The sequence below is a fragment of the Symphalangus syndactylus genome, chromosome 6 (genome assembly GCF_028878055.3).
Source record: "Symphalangus syndactylus isolate Jambi chromosome 6, NHGRI_mSymSyn1-v2.1_pri, whole genome shotgun sequence".
Taxonomy (NCBI): domain Eukaryota; kingdom Metazoa; phylum Chordata; class Mammalia; order Primates; family Hylobatidae; genus Symphalangus; species Symphalangus syndactylus.
The window spans coordinates 38,049,479-38,064,345 of record NC_072428.2 but is presented as its reverse complement, the minus strand read 5'-3'; the positions used below and the strand labels follow the sequence as shown (position 1 = coordinate 38,064,345).

Here is a 14,867-nt window from a genome sequence, read left to right as displayed (position 1 = left end):
CTAATCTGTAGTGACAGAAAGCAGATCAGTGGTTGCCTGGAGAGGATGGAGGAATGGAGAGGCAAGAGGAAGAGACTACCAAGGACCGTAAAGAAACTTTTAGGGGTGATGGGTATGCTCTCTATCCTGATCACAGTGACAGCTTAATCTGCGTACACATCCGTCAAAGTTTATTGGCTGGGTGTGGTGACTCATGCCTATAATCCCAGCACTTTGGGAGGCCGAAGCGGGTGGATCATTTGAGGTCAGCAGTTCAAGACCAGCCTCGCCAATAGAGTAAAACCCTGTCTCTACCAAAAATATAAAAATTCGCAGGGATTGGTGGCGCACACCTGTACTCCCAGCTACTCTGGAGGCTATGGCAGGAGAATCACTTGAGCCCTGAAGGTGGAGGTTACAGTGAGCTGAGATGGCACCACTGTACTCCAGCCTGGGTGATAGAGACTCCATCTCAAAAAAAAAAAAAATCAATGTCAATGACACTTCAAAACAATATGCAGTTTTTTTGTGTTAATTATACCTCAATAAAGTTTTAAATAAAATGACTGAAACAATGAATAGCCATTGACAATTTTTAAGAAAATGAGTACAATTAAGTCTGTATTTCTGGAAAAAAAGGTAACACAGGTGGCAATGTAGAGGACAGAAAGGAGGTGAAAGACACTAAAACAAGGATTTTAATCAGGAAGCTACTGCAAAAGTCCAGGTAATAAATCAAGAGAGATTACATAGGTCATTTAATGTCTTTTGGCCTCTATTTTCTTAACTGTAAAATAAGTGTACTACCTACATCACAGGGTTATTGTGAAGATCAAATAGAATACTACACATGAAAATGCTTTTGAGCTATAGAATACAGATATTAAAACACAATGATTAACATTGCAATTATAGACATATAACTATTTATTGTCCTTTCCTTCTAATATTATCATGGTATATTAGCGGTCTTCTAACTCCTAACCTGCTCTCAAATATACGGCCAGAGTTCTCTTTAGGTAGGTAGGTAGGTATCAGAACTTTCCCGGCCTACATGTGTGTAGGAATACATTCATAAGAGCTACGTATTTAGTCCAAATATATTGAGAGCTCAGATCCTCCAGCCTCAAAGACAGAAGTTAAGCATTTATAGCTCCTGGGATCTCATTCCCTATATCACATATGGGTGTGATTAAAGACAGGAGATAAAGCCTTTCCCCAGAGTGAAGGACTGAACCGTTTTTAAAACATCCATTCACCATCTCCTCACCCAACAGTCTTTTCAGAATTTTGTTTCCAGCCTCATACCTCATCCATTGACATATCCCATACTCTGCAAATTTCATTCTCCATTTCTTCATCAAGCTCCATCTGCTGCTCCTCATCATCCGAGCGAGATTTGGTGTTTTCAGGGCTAACAATCTTCAGAAACATAAACAAAGAAAACATGAATAAAAGTTGTCTACAATACTAACCAGGTACCCAAATACAGCAGGTGATCAAATAACATTTCCTTGTAACGCTGATGAGAAAAAAATTTGATTCCTGGCCAGGGCCACCGTCTGTGTGGAGTTTGCATGTTCTCCCCAAGTGTGCATGAGTCTGTTCCAGATACTTTAGTTTCCTCCTACATCCCCCAGATTTGCACATTAGCATAACTGGTGTCTAAATGGTCCCAATTTGAGTGAGTGTGGGTGTGTGTGTACCTGTGATGGGATGGCATCCTGTCCAGGGCTGGTTTCTGCCTTGCACCTTGAGCTGCTGGTATAGGCTCCAGCCACCCTCAACCCTGAACCAGAGCAAGTGGGTTGTGAAACGGATGAATACAAAATTATTATAAAACAAAAATCTGTAAAGAAGACAATAATCATAGAGATGCACAACAATAATTATGTGGTAGGAAAGTGCTCAGTAAGCCTGCCTTATTTGTTATTGTTTTTGGACTGTACAGTAAGTAGTAAGAGGTGGTCATTTTTGCTTTGTAAACATTTATTCCTTGATTTAACACAATCAAAGAATAAAGGTTGTAGTGATAATCACTACAACCACCATCACTCACTAACTCACCAAAATTGGGTAAATAATTATCTTGTTTTTATTAACCTTTCCTAAATGTATTTATAGCTCACATTTATCTCAATGTTTAATATTAGAAGTGTTTTAGGTCCTCATTTAGAAGTTTGGTGATGTTCTTGTGTCCAGAAGTATGCCACAGGGACTTAACTCTTGTTTATATCAATTAGCTATGGTAAAATTGGTTTCATTATCAGTAATTTTGCTTAAAGTCACAATTTCCAAGAACCTACTGATGTTAAGTGAAGACTTACTTTAATATTAACCCATAATCGTTTAGAAGTCACAAAGAAGCTATCAGCAAAGTATCTTCTCTTGCAAAAATCTTTTAAAACCGTAGTGCCTTGGGTAGATCTATTCTTTCAACATTCACAAAGTAAATACTGTTGCTAGGCACTGGGGTAGATATACAAAGACGAGTAAGATATAATCCCTTACGTTTAAGCTTTTTTTTTTTTTTTTAACTTTTAGGATCTAGTGGGGAAAGACATGTAAAGGGATAGTCATATTAGAAAAGGCAAAGTGATGCAACTGAATTGTGGACAGAGTTGTGGTAGCAAAAATGATGGACCAATGACCTATTCCTGGGAGAAGATGGGGAACCTTCTCTTAGGTGTTGATATTTAAGCTAAATTTTAAAGGAAGAATAGTAGTTTGTCATGTGAAGAAGGAGAGAAGTGAGTACTCAGAGGAAAGCACAAGAGTTCAGAGTTAAGAAAGGGCCTAGCATGTTTGGGGATGCTGAACAGTTCGGTGTTGATGGAACACAGTGTATCACGAGAAGATGAGGCTGGAAAATGTACAAACAGCCCCGGATTCCAAGCTTCAAGAAACACGCATTTTTCTCCCAGGCAAAGAGAACTAAGAGCAGTATCATGAATAGCCCTGTCTTTAAAGAAGATTATTCTGGCAGCTGTGTAGAAAATTGACTGGAGAGGATAGACAAGAGAAGCAGAGGAACCAATTAGGGAAACATGGGGAGAAGAAAACTCACATTTACTGACAGCCTCCTATAAGCCAAACACCATGCTAAGCACTCTATTGCCATTATAATCTCACTTAACCTACACAATAATCCTATATATAATAATATAAATATTATAATCCCATTTTATAGAAATTAAGAGACAAACAGAGGTTCTGAGCCGTTAGGTGACCTGCAGCTAGTGGGTAATGAAGCTGCGTTTTTTGTTTTTTTGGTGTTTTTTTGAGACAGGGTCTCACTCTGTCCCCCAGCCTGGAGTGCGGTAGCTGGATCACAGCTCACTGCAGCCTCCAACTTCAGGCTCAAGCGATCCTCCAGCCTCAGCCTCCTGAGTCGCTGGGACTACAGGCGTGCACCGTCACGACCGGCTATTTTTTTTTTTTAAGTTTGTAGAAACCAGGTCTATGTTGCCCAGGCTGGTCTCAAACTCCTGGCTCAAGCCATCCTTCTGCCTCGGCCTCCCAAAGTGTTGGGATTACAGGCGTAAGCCACCGCGCCTGGTCAGAAGCCACGTTTTTTATATAAAAGTTGCATAACCCTAAAGTCACCATTTATTCTATTACAACGATAGTCCATGAAATATATAAATTAAGGACCTGGGCTTCAGAAATGACAGTGGGGATGGGCAGCAAAACCCGAGCAATGCAGTTACACGATCATGTATTTTTGGAGAACTTGCGAAAGCAAAATAGAACGGCAAGTATTTCAGCATCCCTACCATTATACTTCCCTTTGTGTCGAGAGACCCCGAGGGGGCCCAGATAGTTTTGGGGTCCGCAGCGGCCGGCGAAACGCAAGGAGGGAGGTCCCGCAGCGCACGCCTCGGGAGGGGTCTTTGTGGGGATGGCGGCTCCCGGGGCAGGAGGAGCCGCCAGAGGCGGAGCCCCGGTGCCTGGGGGATGTGGGGAGAGCCCACGCGTGGCGCGAGTTTCCACACCTGGATGAGTCCGCTGAGGACGCCGAAGAGCCAGTGTTTGCTGTAGACCGTTCTCCCTATGCAGTCTCCACCGGCCACCTCCTCCTCCTCCTCCTTGTAGAGACCCAGCGGCGGCGGCGAGGGATTGCGATCCATGACTTTGCCGCGTCCCGCGCTCGAGGTCCGTGCCGGAAGCTGCGGAGGAGACGACCAGCGCCCTAGTGCCAGAGCGCCCGGCACACCGGGCGGGACTCCCCCTACAGCACCCCCTGCTGTTCGGAGCCTGGCCAGCCAGCCAAGATGGCTTGACCTCCCCCACTCCATCCTACCCAGGACCCAGGCACGAATATACTCATAATTATTTGTCACCCTCACTGAATCAGGTGTTCCATTTCTCCAGGAGCTCTTAGCCTGATTGAAGAGGGAAGAATAGGGAGCAGGGAGGAAGCCTCAGAAACAGATGTGAATCTAAAACTATTGGCTGCACACCACAGTGGCTTATGCCTGTGATCCCAGCACTTTGGGAGGCTGAGGTGGGAGGACTGCTTGAGCTCAACAGTTTGAGACCAGTCTGAGCAACATTGAGAATCCCTGCCTCTACAAAAAATACAAAAATTAGCCAGGTGTGGTGGTGCATGCCTGTATTCCCACCTACTTGGAAGGCTGAGGTGAGAGGATCACTTGAGCCCGGGAGATGGAGGCTGCAGTGAGCCATGATCATGCCACTACATTCCAGCCCGGGTGACAGAGTAAGACCCTGTCTCAAATAAAAAATAAATAAAATTTTATTAAACCAGACATGGTGACATGCACCTATAGTTCCAGCTACTCTGGAGGTTGAGGTGGGAGATTGCTTGGTATCTGGAGGTCAAGACCAGCCTGAACAACATAGCAAGATCCCATCTCAAAATAAATAAGTGAATAAAATAAAATGATGTGGCTGGGCATGGTGGCTCACGTCTGTAATCCCAGCACTTTGAGAGGCCAAGGTGGGCGGGTCACCTGAGGTCAGGAGTTCAAGACCAGCCTGGCCAACATGGTGAAACCCCATCTCTACCAAAAATACAAAAATTAGTTGGACGTAGTGGCGTGCACCTTTAATCCCAGCTACTCGGGAGGCTGAGGCAGGAGAATTGCCTGAACCTGGGAGGCGGAGGTTGTAGTGAGTCAAGATCACACCACTGCACTCCAGACTGGGCAACAGGGAGAGACTCTATCTTGACAATAAAAAGAAAAATAAATAAAATGATATGGGGTTTAAAAATTATTATATCCAGCATCATTATAATACCTTTTTAAAAATTTAAGTCAGGAAAACCTTAGCTAAAAGAATATGTTAGGGCTGGGCGTGGTGGCTCATACCTATAATCCCAGCACTTTGGGAGGCTGAGGCAGGCGGATCACATGAGGTCAGGAGTTCAAGACCAGCCTGGCAACATGGTGGAACAACGTCTCTACTAAACATACAAAAATTAGCCGGGCATGGTGGTGCACACCTGTAATCCCAGCTGCTCAGGTGGCTGAGGCACAAGAATCGCTTGAACCCGGGAGGCGGAGGTTGCAGTGAGCCAAGATCTCGCCACTGCACTCCAGCACAGGAGACGGAGCAAGACACCGTCTCAAAAAAAAAAAAAAAAAAAGTGTTAGTATTGCAGATAAAATCATCCCACCAACTTCCCACCAATTCCAAAGATGTTCATGTCCTAATTTTTGGAAGCTAAGAATATGTTATCTTGCACTGTAGAAAAAAAATTCAATACCATGGACCATTTCTTTCTCTACCTTTTGAGACTATACATCATCCAACTACTGTCAATTTGATGGCCAAGTCATTGGAAGAAGTATACATGCTTCTTCTTGTCAAATCAAGACAGTGAAGGGGGAATGGCTTCACTAATGACATCTGTGTCAAACATACACACCAACTAAAAAATCAACAAATTATCTAGAAATTATAAGAGTATTTGAGGAACAATTTGTGCTACAACCATACCTTTTGATAAGCAGTTTTATATTTATGTGTTCATATGGTGGATCAGTAGTCTAACTTGTAAATTTAATATGTTAACCTTTAATATATTAATTTGTATTACTTTATTAGTTAAAATTTTTGAACTCTCAGCCCCCTGTGAGCTCTCCAAGCAATCCAAGAAATAGAAATGACTAATACTGCCAGAGGTCCTTATGCTCCTCTCTCTGGCTGCATGCTTCTGCCTGCTTTTTCTCCAGGGTAACCCCCATCCTAAACTTTGTTCTTATTCCCTCGCTTTGTTAAAATTGTTTTTGTCACATGTGTGTATTCGTAAACAATGTTTTTACAAAGCAATCAATGGGCTCATGGTCTGATGCATATAGAAGCCAACAGCATGGCACTGGCTTTTGAGAAAAGAAAAGCTTCACTGCAAGTTGACTGGCAAGGAGATAGCAGGAAATGCTCAAATCTGTCTTCCTGAGCTGGGGGCTGGGTCGGGTTTTATAAGCATAGGATAATGAGACATGATCTGATTGGATCTTCCAATGAGGTGATGCTGATAGGCATGACCTGACTGGATCTTGCCATGGGGTGATACCAGGGCTGAATCTGATTGGATCCTCAATCCTGACATGTGTTGTCTGCTTCTTAATTCAGTTCCCATTTCTCAGTCTGAGCACTTACCGGTTTCATCCATGGCTGTACACTTAGTTCTTCTGGGTATGCTTATCTGGGGGTCCATAGCAACTGAAAAACAACTCACAACTTTGTTAGATAAAAGCTGAACCAGACTGGTCTGCTGTGGTTACAGTACTATTTAGGCTTTTACCTCTTTTTGAACTTCTTACTAACCGAATTATGTTATATGGATTCTCTGGTCACTGACTTGTTTTGATGAACAATATGTTCTTTAGACATAAGCATGTTGATGTCTGTTATACTAGTTCTTCATTTCCAATGCTAAATAGTGTTCCAAAGTATGACTAGACCACAACTTGTTCCAATATCTGGGTTGATTCTATTTTTGCTACTAAAAACAATGGTGTTTTAAACAATCTTACACATGTGTCCTGGTACAAGAGTTTCTTTGGGTACAGACCCAGGAATGGAATAGAATATGATCGTGTTGAACTAAAGTTGGTAATGCCAGATTGTTTTTCCAAAATGATTGTACTAATTTATATCCCCACCAGCAATGGATGAGTGGCCTCCTCACTCCATATTCTAGGCCATACTTCTTTTTTACGTCCGATTGGTTAGTGGTAAATAGCATTGAAACTACCTTTCCAAAATTATAACAGTGAGAAAATCATGAGAGTGAACTAGATCAGATCCAATCAAGCCCCATCTTGCCTTTAACCTCCAAACTGTCCTTAATCATTCCTGGGCTTAGGCCAAGCTAACTTTGGGAGACATTTAGTTTATAGTTTAATCAATACTAGCACTTCCTCCAAAGTAAATTGCCTTTGTAAAGCTAATAAAAAACCACCACGTTAGGATGATGAGAGGATCCTGAATTCTGCTAAGGCATAGTCATACGTGATTACCAGCCATTATTCCAGAAACCACAAGATTTGCAACTTTCCCAATTACTCCTGAAGATAACACCACTATTCTAGAACCTAAGATTGGCTTTTGAGATGTCTTTCCAGGTTTTTGCATTTCAGGTGATGATGGCTTTACCAAGACTGGCCAACAAGTCCTGTGATCCCACCCAGAAGAAGACCACTTTCCCACATCTCCATTCCCTTGCCCACCAAACTATTCTTGAAAAGCCCTAGCCTCCCAATTTTTAGGGAGATTGATTTATGTAATAACACCGTCTCCCACGTGGCGTGGCTGGCCTCATGTCAATTAAACTTTCTTTTTCTTTTTTTCTGTTTTTTTCTTTTTTTTTTTTTTTGTGAAACGGAGTCACTCTCTGTCACCCAGGCTGGAGTGCAGTGGTGAGATCACAGCTCACTGTAGCCTTGACCTCCCAGGCTCAAGCAATTCTCCTACCTTGGCCTACTGAGTAGCTGGAACCAGCAAGCCCTTAATGACCAAGAGGCGTTTCTTTCAAAGCTATAGGGCACAAACAATTGACCATAGAAGACTCTGTTTGCATTCTTCTGCAGAATTATTTCCTTCAGGGACAGATTTTCCAACCTAAGAAACTATCTACTGGTGACAGGGAGAGATGGACCCTTCAGTTGCTAAGATCCAAGAAAACACCTCACTGCCTTAACCTTAACTGTTCTTCCTGGCGCTAAAAAGAGCCGTATTTTTTAATGTGCTGGGGCAAACAAAGCAACCCCAAAAGAGTTGATATGTGTTTTAAAAGAAAAAACCCAATGAGGAACAATTGGAGATTTTTATGCAGAAACTAAATAATCCTTAATAAATAAATCTCTATTTTGGAATCACAAAAAAAAAAAATACCAAAAAAAGTAGAATCAGGCCATTGTAAGTATTGAATGACCCTATGATCCACTTTATTCTTTAGTTATAAAGCTCCACAGTGCAAGCTCTCATTGCTTGATGATACTACCTAGGCTTGCAGTTGGCAATTAAGGGTCCAGAACAGCAATTACTTACAGGGAGATGAACCAGAAAGGATGGAATGAGAGAGGCTAATGTGTTAGTGGAAATAGGGTAGAGGCTAAGAAACATCTCAGTGAGAAATCCTGCCTCAAATGCCTCTGGTCTCTAATTTTTCTGTAGTTCTTGTGCAGGAAATCACGAGATGTCCAGCAACTTGATACGCCTGGCTTAGTCATCAGCTTTCAGTTCTGCTCCTGTAGGCATCTCCACAATTAGAGAACATAGAAAAATCGTCAGGTAGAAAAGAAGTCATAATAAAAAGACACTTGTAAACACATAGAGTTTTGTTTTGTTTTGTTTTGTGACGGAGTCTCACTCTATTGCCCAGGCTGGAGTGCAGTGGCGTGATCTCGGCTCACTGCAACCTCTGCCTCCCTGGTTCCAGCAATTCTCCTGTCTCAGCCTTCCGAGTAGCTAGGACTATATGTGCACACCACCATGCCTGGCTAATTTTTGTATTCTTAGTAGAGACGGGGTTTCACCATATTGGTCAGGCTGGTCTTGAACTCCTGACCTCAGGTGATCCACCTGCCTCGGGTTCCCAAAGTGCTGGGATTACAGGCATGAGCCACCATGCACAGCCGTAAACACATGTTTATAGCAGCACAATTTGCAATTGCAAAAATATGGAACCAGCTTAAATACTCATCAACCAATGAGCGGACAAAGAAAAAGAAACAACATAACGGCATTCGCAGCAACCTGGTTGGAGTTGGAGACCATTATCCTAAGTGAATTAACTCAGGAATGAAAAACCAAACATTGTTATGTTCTCACTTTTAAGTGGGAGCTAAGCTATGAGGGCGCAAAGGCATAAGAATGATATAATGGACTTTGGGAACTCGCGGAGGAAGGGTGGGAGTGAAGTGAGGGATAAAAGACTACACACTGGATACAGTGTACACCGCTTGGGTGATGGGTGCACCAAAATCTCAGAAATCTCCACCAAAGAACTTATCCATGTAACCAAACACCACCCGTTCCCCAAAAACTATTTAAATAATAATAATTTCATTAAAGAAAAAGGAAAAACAAGAAAAATCCTCAGGCATCACCCAATCCAAAAAAGGCTGTCCCCATTCAGCACCAGACAACTCTCCACCTCTGGACAAAAGAATGGAGGAAAGGTAAGGATATACACCAAAAACTGTCTGATTTCCAGTTATAACTTTTGCTCTAGTTTTATATCCCTGTGCTTATACCTTGGAGTGCTACATGCAGTGGGTGATGGTGCCTCCCTCAGGAAAAGGCAGGAGACATGAGGCCTCCTTCTGGAGACTGAGTACTGGCAGCCTAAACTATGGCAGTTCCAAACGGAGTCAAGCGGACCTTTCTTTGGATCCATCTCCCTGTATCACTCCCTTTATTCCAACCATTCAAATCTGCTTTCATGGAAAGAAGCTGCCTCTTACATTCATTTAAGGAGTAGGATAACATACAGGTATTGCTTCCCAGAGCTGAACTGCTGTACACCCAGGTTTTATTGCATTACTTGCTTTTCAAAGTTATTCTCCTTTGTATATTTGGAAAGGTCCAGGAAGAAACAAATAGTCCTAACTGAAATAATTGAGGAGTGTTTCATGAGGGAACTATTTACTAAGATGGGCAGAGTTAAGGGAAAGAGACAATGCCTAGGGCAGCATCCTAAGCAGCAATAGTGGAGCACTGCTTCCTCTCCTAGGTTTAAAGGGACAGGGAAGGAGGAGTAATCATTGAAATCATAGCTTTACCTGTAGCTAGCTGTAGGGGTGGGAGAGGACGACCAGGCAGGTGGAGGAGCCCTGCATCACCAACACACAGCCACATAGGCAGAGAGCCAGGAAGCGAAAATCCAAAATCACTCTCCTTCTGCTGGGATCTCCCAGTGGCTCAATTCAGAAACCAGAAGGAAAAGAATCCCACTGATGAGGTAAGCATCCCTCTTGGGATGTCAAACAGAATGGAAAAGGGTGAGGAAAAAATATCCAGGGCCAATGAGATGATCCCTCTAACCTCCCTTTATTCCCGGGGTTTTCTCTATCTAAATGTTAGTAAACCATTTTTTTCATCACATCTCCATCAGTTAGTTTTTTTCCTGTTTGCATTTTCTTTCTCTAGTGTCACTTTTATGAAATAATCTTCCATATTCATCAAAAATTCCCTGAAAACAGAATGTATTGAAAAAGAAAAAACTTTTTCCTTATCGGTCAGAGTATAAGTGTGGCTGCTCTAAAAAAGTCCCGTAGTAACAATGACTTCTGTAGCAAAGTTTACTAGACCTGGGCTGGGCTGGAGGTTCCAGGCATTAGACACCAGGAGCCCTTCCATGTTGCTGCTCCCTAATCCCTAGAGAGGTGCCCTCATCCTTGTGATTCTGCAGGCTTCCAGCGACATCAACCTTCCAGCCCGGGATGAAGAAGAGGAGAGAGGGAGACCACACTTCTTCCATTAATCCAAGAGTCAGTTACATCATATCTGCTCACCTACCATTGTCTAGTGCCTAATCACAAGATGTCATGAACATCAAGGCAGGGGTTAGGCTAAATAGGATCCTTTTCATGATTTATAACTCTCAGAAATACTATGTGACAGGCCGGGCACAGTGGCTCACACCTGTAATCCCAGCACTTTGGGAGGTCAAGGCGGGTGGATCACCTGAGGTCAGGAGTTCCAGACCAGCCTGGCCAACATTGTGAAACCCCCGTCTCTACTAAAAATACAAAAATTAGCCGGGCATGGTGGCAGGTGCCTGTAATCCCAGCTACTCGGGAGGCTGAGGCAGGAGAATCACTTGAACCTGGGAGGCAGAGGTTGCAGTGACCCGAGGTCACACCACTGCACCCCAGCCTGGGTGGCCGAGTGAGACTCCATCTCAAAAAGAAAAAAAAGAAAGAAATACTATGTGACTGAGGAGAGGAATGGTTAGCAGGGGACACTAGCAGTCTCTACAGACCCTAATAGTCTCTCAGATTCTGTGTTCACATGACAATTTTTTGGGTGTTCCCCCAAGAAATAATGATTGATAGGGCAGGAGACAGTGGAAAAGCCTCAGATAGGGCTCCAGGAGACAGAGGCTGGTATTGGCCACGCTTTCATGATGTGAACAGGAAAATCCAATGTACTCTAAGCCTCTTCCTGTATTAACTGAGAATATTACAAAAAGTGGCCCTTAAGGAGCACATGCTAAATGTTGAGGACACAATAGTGAACAAATACAGGTACGACTTAGTTATGAAGGTTCAGCTTTGATAAGGAAGACAAATGTATCACACCCTAATAATACATTTACAAACTGTTCAGTACCTTGAGTGCGAGCAATGGAAGTCTTGGTTTTCCTTCCTTTTCTTTTCCTGGCCAACCAAGGCTGTGGGAGTTTGTCTCTCTAAGAGAGCTCATAGGGGATGCATTCACACCTGATGCTTCTCTCCACGCTCGGAAGAAGATGCAACTTCTTTCCACTTAGAGGCCTCCTGATTTATTGAATCCTCTGGATGACCGAGTGATGGCTACATCTGTAAGGTAGAAAAGGGCTCCTGGATTCTCCTATCTGTTCCTAATTGGCTTTCACTCATCACTCTTTTGTTTCCTATTTGATTTGCTTCTCATTCTCTCTCTAACTGAAGTTTGTTATAGTTAGCTTTTTTTTCAACCCCTAATCTTGACAATCAACTTGGATGAAACTTGGGAATTACTCCCCTGCTTTCCCCCTCAAACATGTGTATTGAACGCTTGGTGGTGTTGGGGCCAAAGGGCTGGACCTAAGGTTGAATCCTGAGGCAGCCCTGTTAGGTTCAAATCCACATTGTGTGAGACCAAGGAATAATTATGCATCCATTTTGTGGCCCTATGCCATCCTCTGTAAAATGGGAATATTAATAATTCTTCCCTCCTAAGCTCTTGAGAGGATTAAAGGAGATAGTAGCTGGTAAACTCTCAATCAGCTGCTGTTATTTACCCGGATGAGAGCTAGTCCTCTGTCTCCAGTTGAAATCTGCATGAGCATCTCTCTTTATACTCCAAGCCTGGTGCTTTTTCTGCATCCCAACATAGACTCCTCTCACACAGAAGATTTAGCCAGCAAAAGAAACTCTTCTAAAGATCTCTTGGGAAAGAGTGAAGTAGGTTTACGTTGTGCACACCCAGCACACCACTTAGCAGTCTTCCATCTCTATTCCCACACTTCAGTCTCCTCCTTCAGTGGCACTCAGACCTCACACTCACTCCTTCATCCACTATATTGCTGAGCAATTCAGCTCAAATCCACTTCCTACCCCAACATTGTGTACCAAAATGCTTCTAGGTGTTCGGCAAAGCCATACTGAGTTCTCATATCAAAGGCACATCAGTGGTCAACTTCAGTTATTTGGGCACACATCAGTAATTACTCAACACACACAGAGCTGTTCAGAAAAAGAATTCTGAATAAATGAAATTTTCTTCATTTCATTATACATGTGTATTCTAATGCTTTTAATTGTGCTTTCATTTTTATTTCCCGTTTAACCACCAAATCTGCCACTACCATTAGGCTCCTCATTCATGCATTCATTCATTGAATAAACATTTGTGGAGAACACAGTGTGCTGAACAAGGAGTTAGGCACTGGGGTTATAAAAAGTGCTTCTGACTTCAATGACTGACACACGGAGCCATTTCTAACCCACAAGGCCCAGCCATTCTTACATCTGTCCTAGCAAAATGTTACATTGCTCTCATGTCCCTTAAATCATGATCTTCTTTCTCCTCCATGGATAGACCACTCCTAGTCATGGGGGTGTCACAGTCACCTCTTTGTCTTTCTGAATTCCTGCACTTGAGGGAAAATGTCTGGCCCAGGAGAGAGTAATGCTTGGGTCCATAGCCCTAGCCGGTTGAGTGAAGGTATTTCCAGCATAGAATAGTCCCATGTCAGCAGAGGACCTCTGTTGCAATAGAGCCCAGGCTTTAGAGCCAGCGAGAACTGGGTTTGAATCTAGTTTCAAGGGATCTCTACCTTTTGATTTGTTATTTATTCTCTATAAGCCTGTCTTCCTTCTCTGTAAAATGGGGACAGTAATTCACACATTGCAGAGTGGTCCTACAAATCAGAGATCATATAGATGGTGTTCAAATCTTGTTTGTGTTCCCACTAACCTTCCAGGGGCACCAGTGGAGGGTTCTGAGCATGGATCCAACCATTCCAGCCTGAAGGACAGAGCTCACACCAGTAAATAAAAACAAATGAGACTCCTCTTCTAACTTGTGACTTGGACACTCTTAACTTCTTCACCAGCGTGATGACCTTTGCCTACCTTGCAGGCCTGAGCATGCTGAGCACCGTCAGTACTGAGCGCTGCCTGTCCATCCTGTGGCCTATCTGGTGCTGCTGCCACTGCCCAAGAAACCTGTCAACAGTCATGTGTGCCCTGCTCTGGGCCCCGTCCCTGCTGCTGAGCACTCTGGAAGGGAAGTTTTGTGGCTTCTTAATTAGTGATGGTGACTATGGTTGGTGTTGGACATTTGATTTCATCACTGCAGTGTGGCTGATTTTTTTTTTTTTTTTTTTTTTTTTTTTTTTTTTTTTTTTTTTTTTGAGAAGGAGTCTCGCTCTTTCACTCAGGCTGGAGTGCAGTGGCGCGATCTCGGCTCACTGCAGGCTCCGTCCCCCGGGGTTCACGCCATTCTCCTGCCTCAGCCTCCCACGTAGCTGGGACTACAGGCGCCCGCCACCTTGCCCGGCTAATTTTTTGTATTTTTTAGTAGAGACGGGGTTTCGCCGTGTTAGCCAGGATGGTCTCCATCTCCTGACCTCGTGATCCGCCCACCTCGTCCTCCCAAAGTGCTGGGATTACAGGCGTGAGCCACCGTGCCCGGCCCAGTGTGGCTGATTTTTTTTTTTTTTTTGTGGTTCTCTGTGAGTCCAGCCTGGTCCTGCTGGTCAGGATCCTCTGTGGCTCCCTGCACATCCCGCTGACCAGGCTGTGTGACCATCCTGCTCACAGTGCTGCTCTCCCTTATTTGCAGCCTGCCCTTTAGCATTAAGTGGTTCCTATTATTCTGGATCCTCGGGATTTTGATGTCTTCCTTTGTCATTTGCATCCAGTTTCAGATGTCCTGTCCTCTCTTAACAGCAGCGCCAACCCCATCATTTACGTCTTCATGGGCTCCTTTAGGCAGTGTCAAAATTGGCAGAACCTGAAGCTGGTTCTCCAGAAGTCTCTGCAGGACACACCTGAGGTGGATGAAGGTGGAGGGCGGCTTCCTCAGGAAACCCTGGGGCTGTCGGGAAGCAGATTGGAGCAGTGAGGAGGAACCTCTGCCCTGTCAGTCAGACAGGACTTTGAGAGCAACACTACCTTGCCAGTATTGACAGTTACCTGCTCTGCTCTCAGCCTCATGCC

At 43.7% G+C, this 14,867-nt stretch overlaps 1 protein-coding gene and 1 pseudogene across 2 annotated transcripts in view; one reads left to right on the top strand and one right to left on the bottom strand.

Moving 5' to 3' along the window:
- SAAL1 (serum amyloid A like 1) overlaps positions 1 to 4,159 on the bottom strand; it is a 25,735-nt gene extending 21,576 nt beyond the window's left edge. The window contains exons 1-2 of one of the 2 annotated variants that reach the window (XM_055282202.2): positions 3,975 to 4,159; positions 1,288 to 1,401 (exon numbers count right to left, since the gene is read on the bottom strand). In XM_055282202.2, coding sequence (XP_055138177.1) covers positions 1,288 to 1,401; positions 3,975 to 4,109 — 249 coding nt within the window. In that variant the 5' untranslated portion in view covers positions 4,110 to 4,159. The remainder of the gene's footprint in view (positions 1 to 1,287; positions 1,402 to 3,974) is intronic. The other variant, XM_055282203.2, reaches the window with a different exon arrangement.
- Positions 4,108 to 14,772, top strand: LOC129485257 (mas-related G-protein coupled receptor member X1-like; annotated as a pseudogene).
- The last annotated feature ends 95 nt before the right edge of the window (positions 14,773 to 14,867 follow it).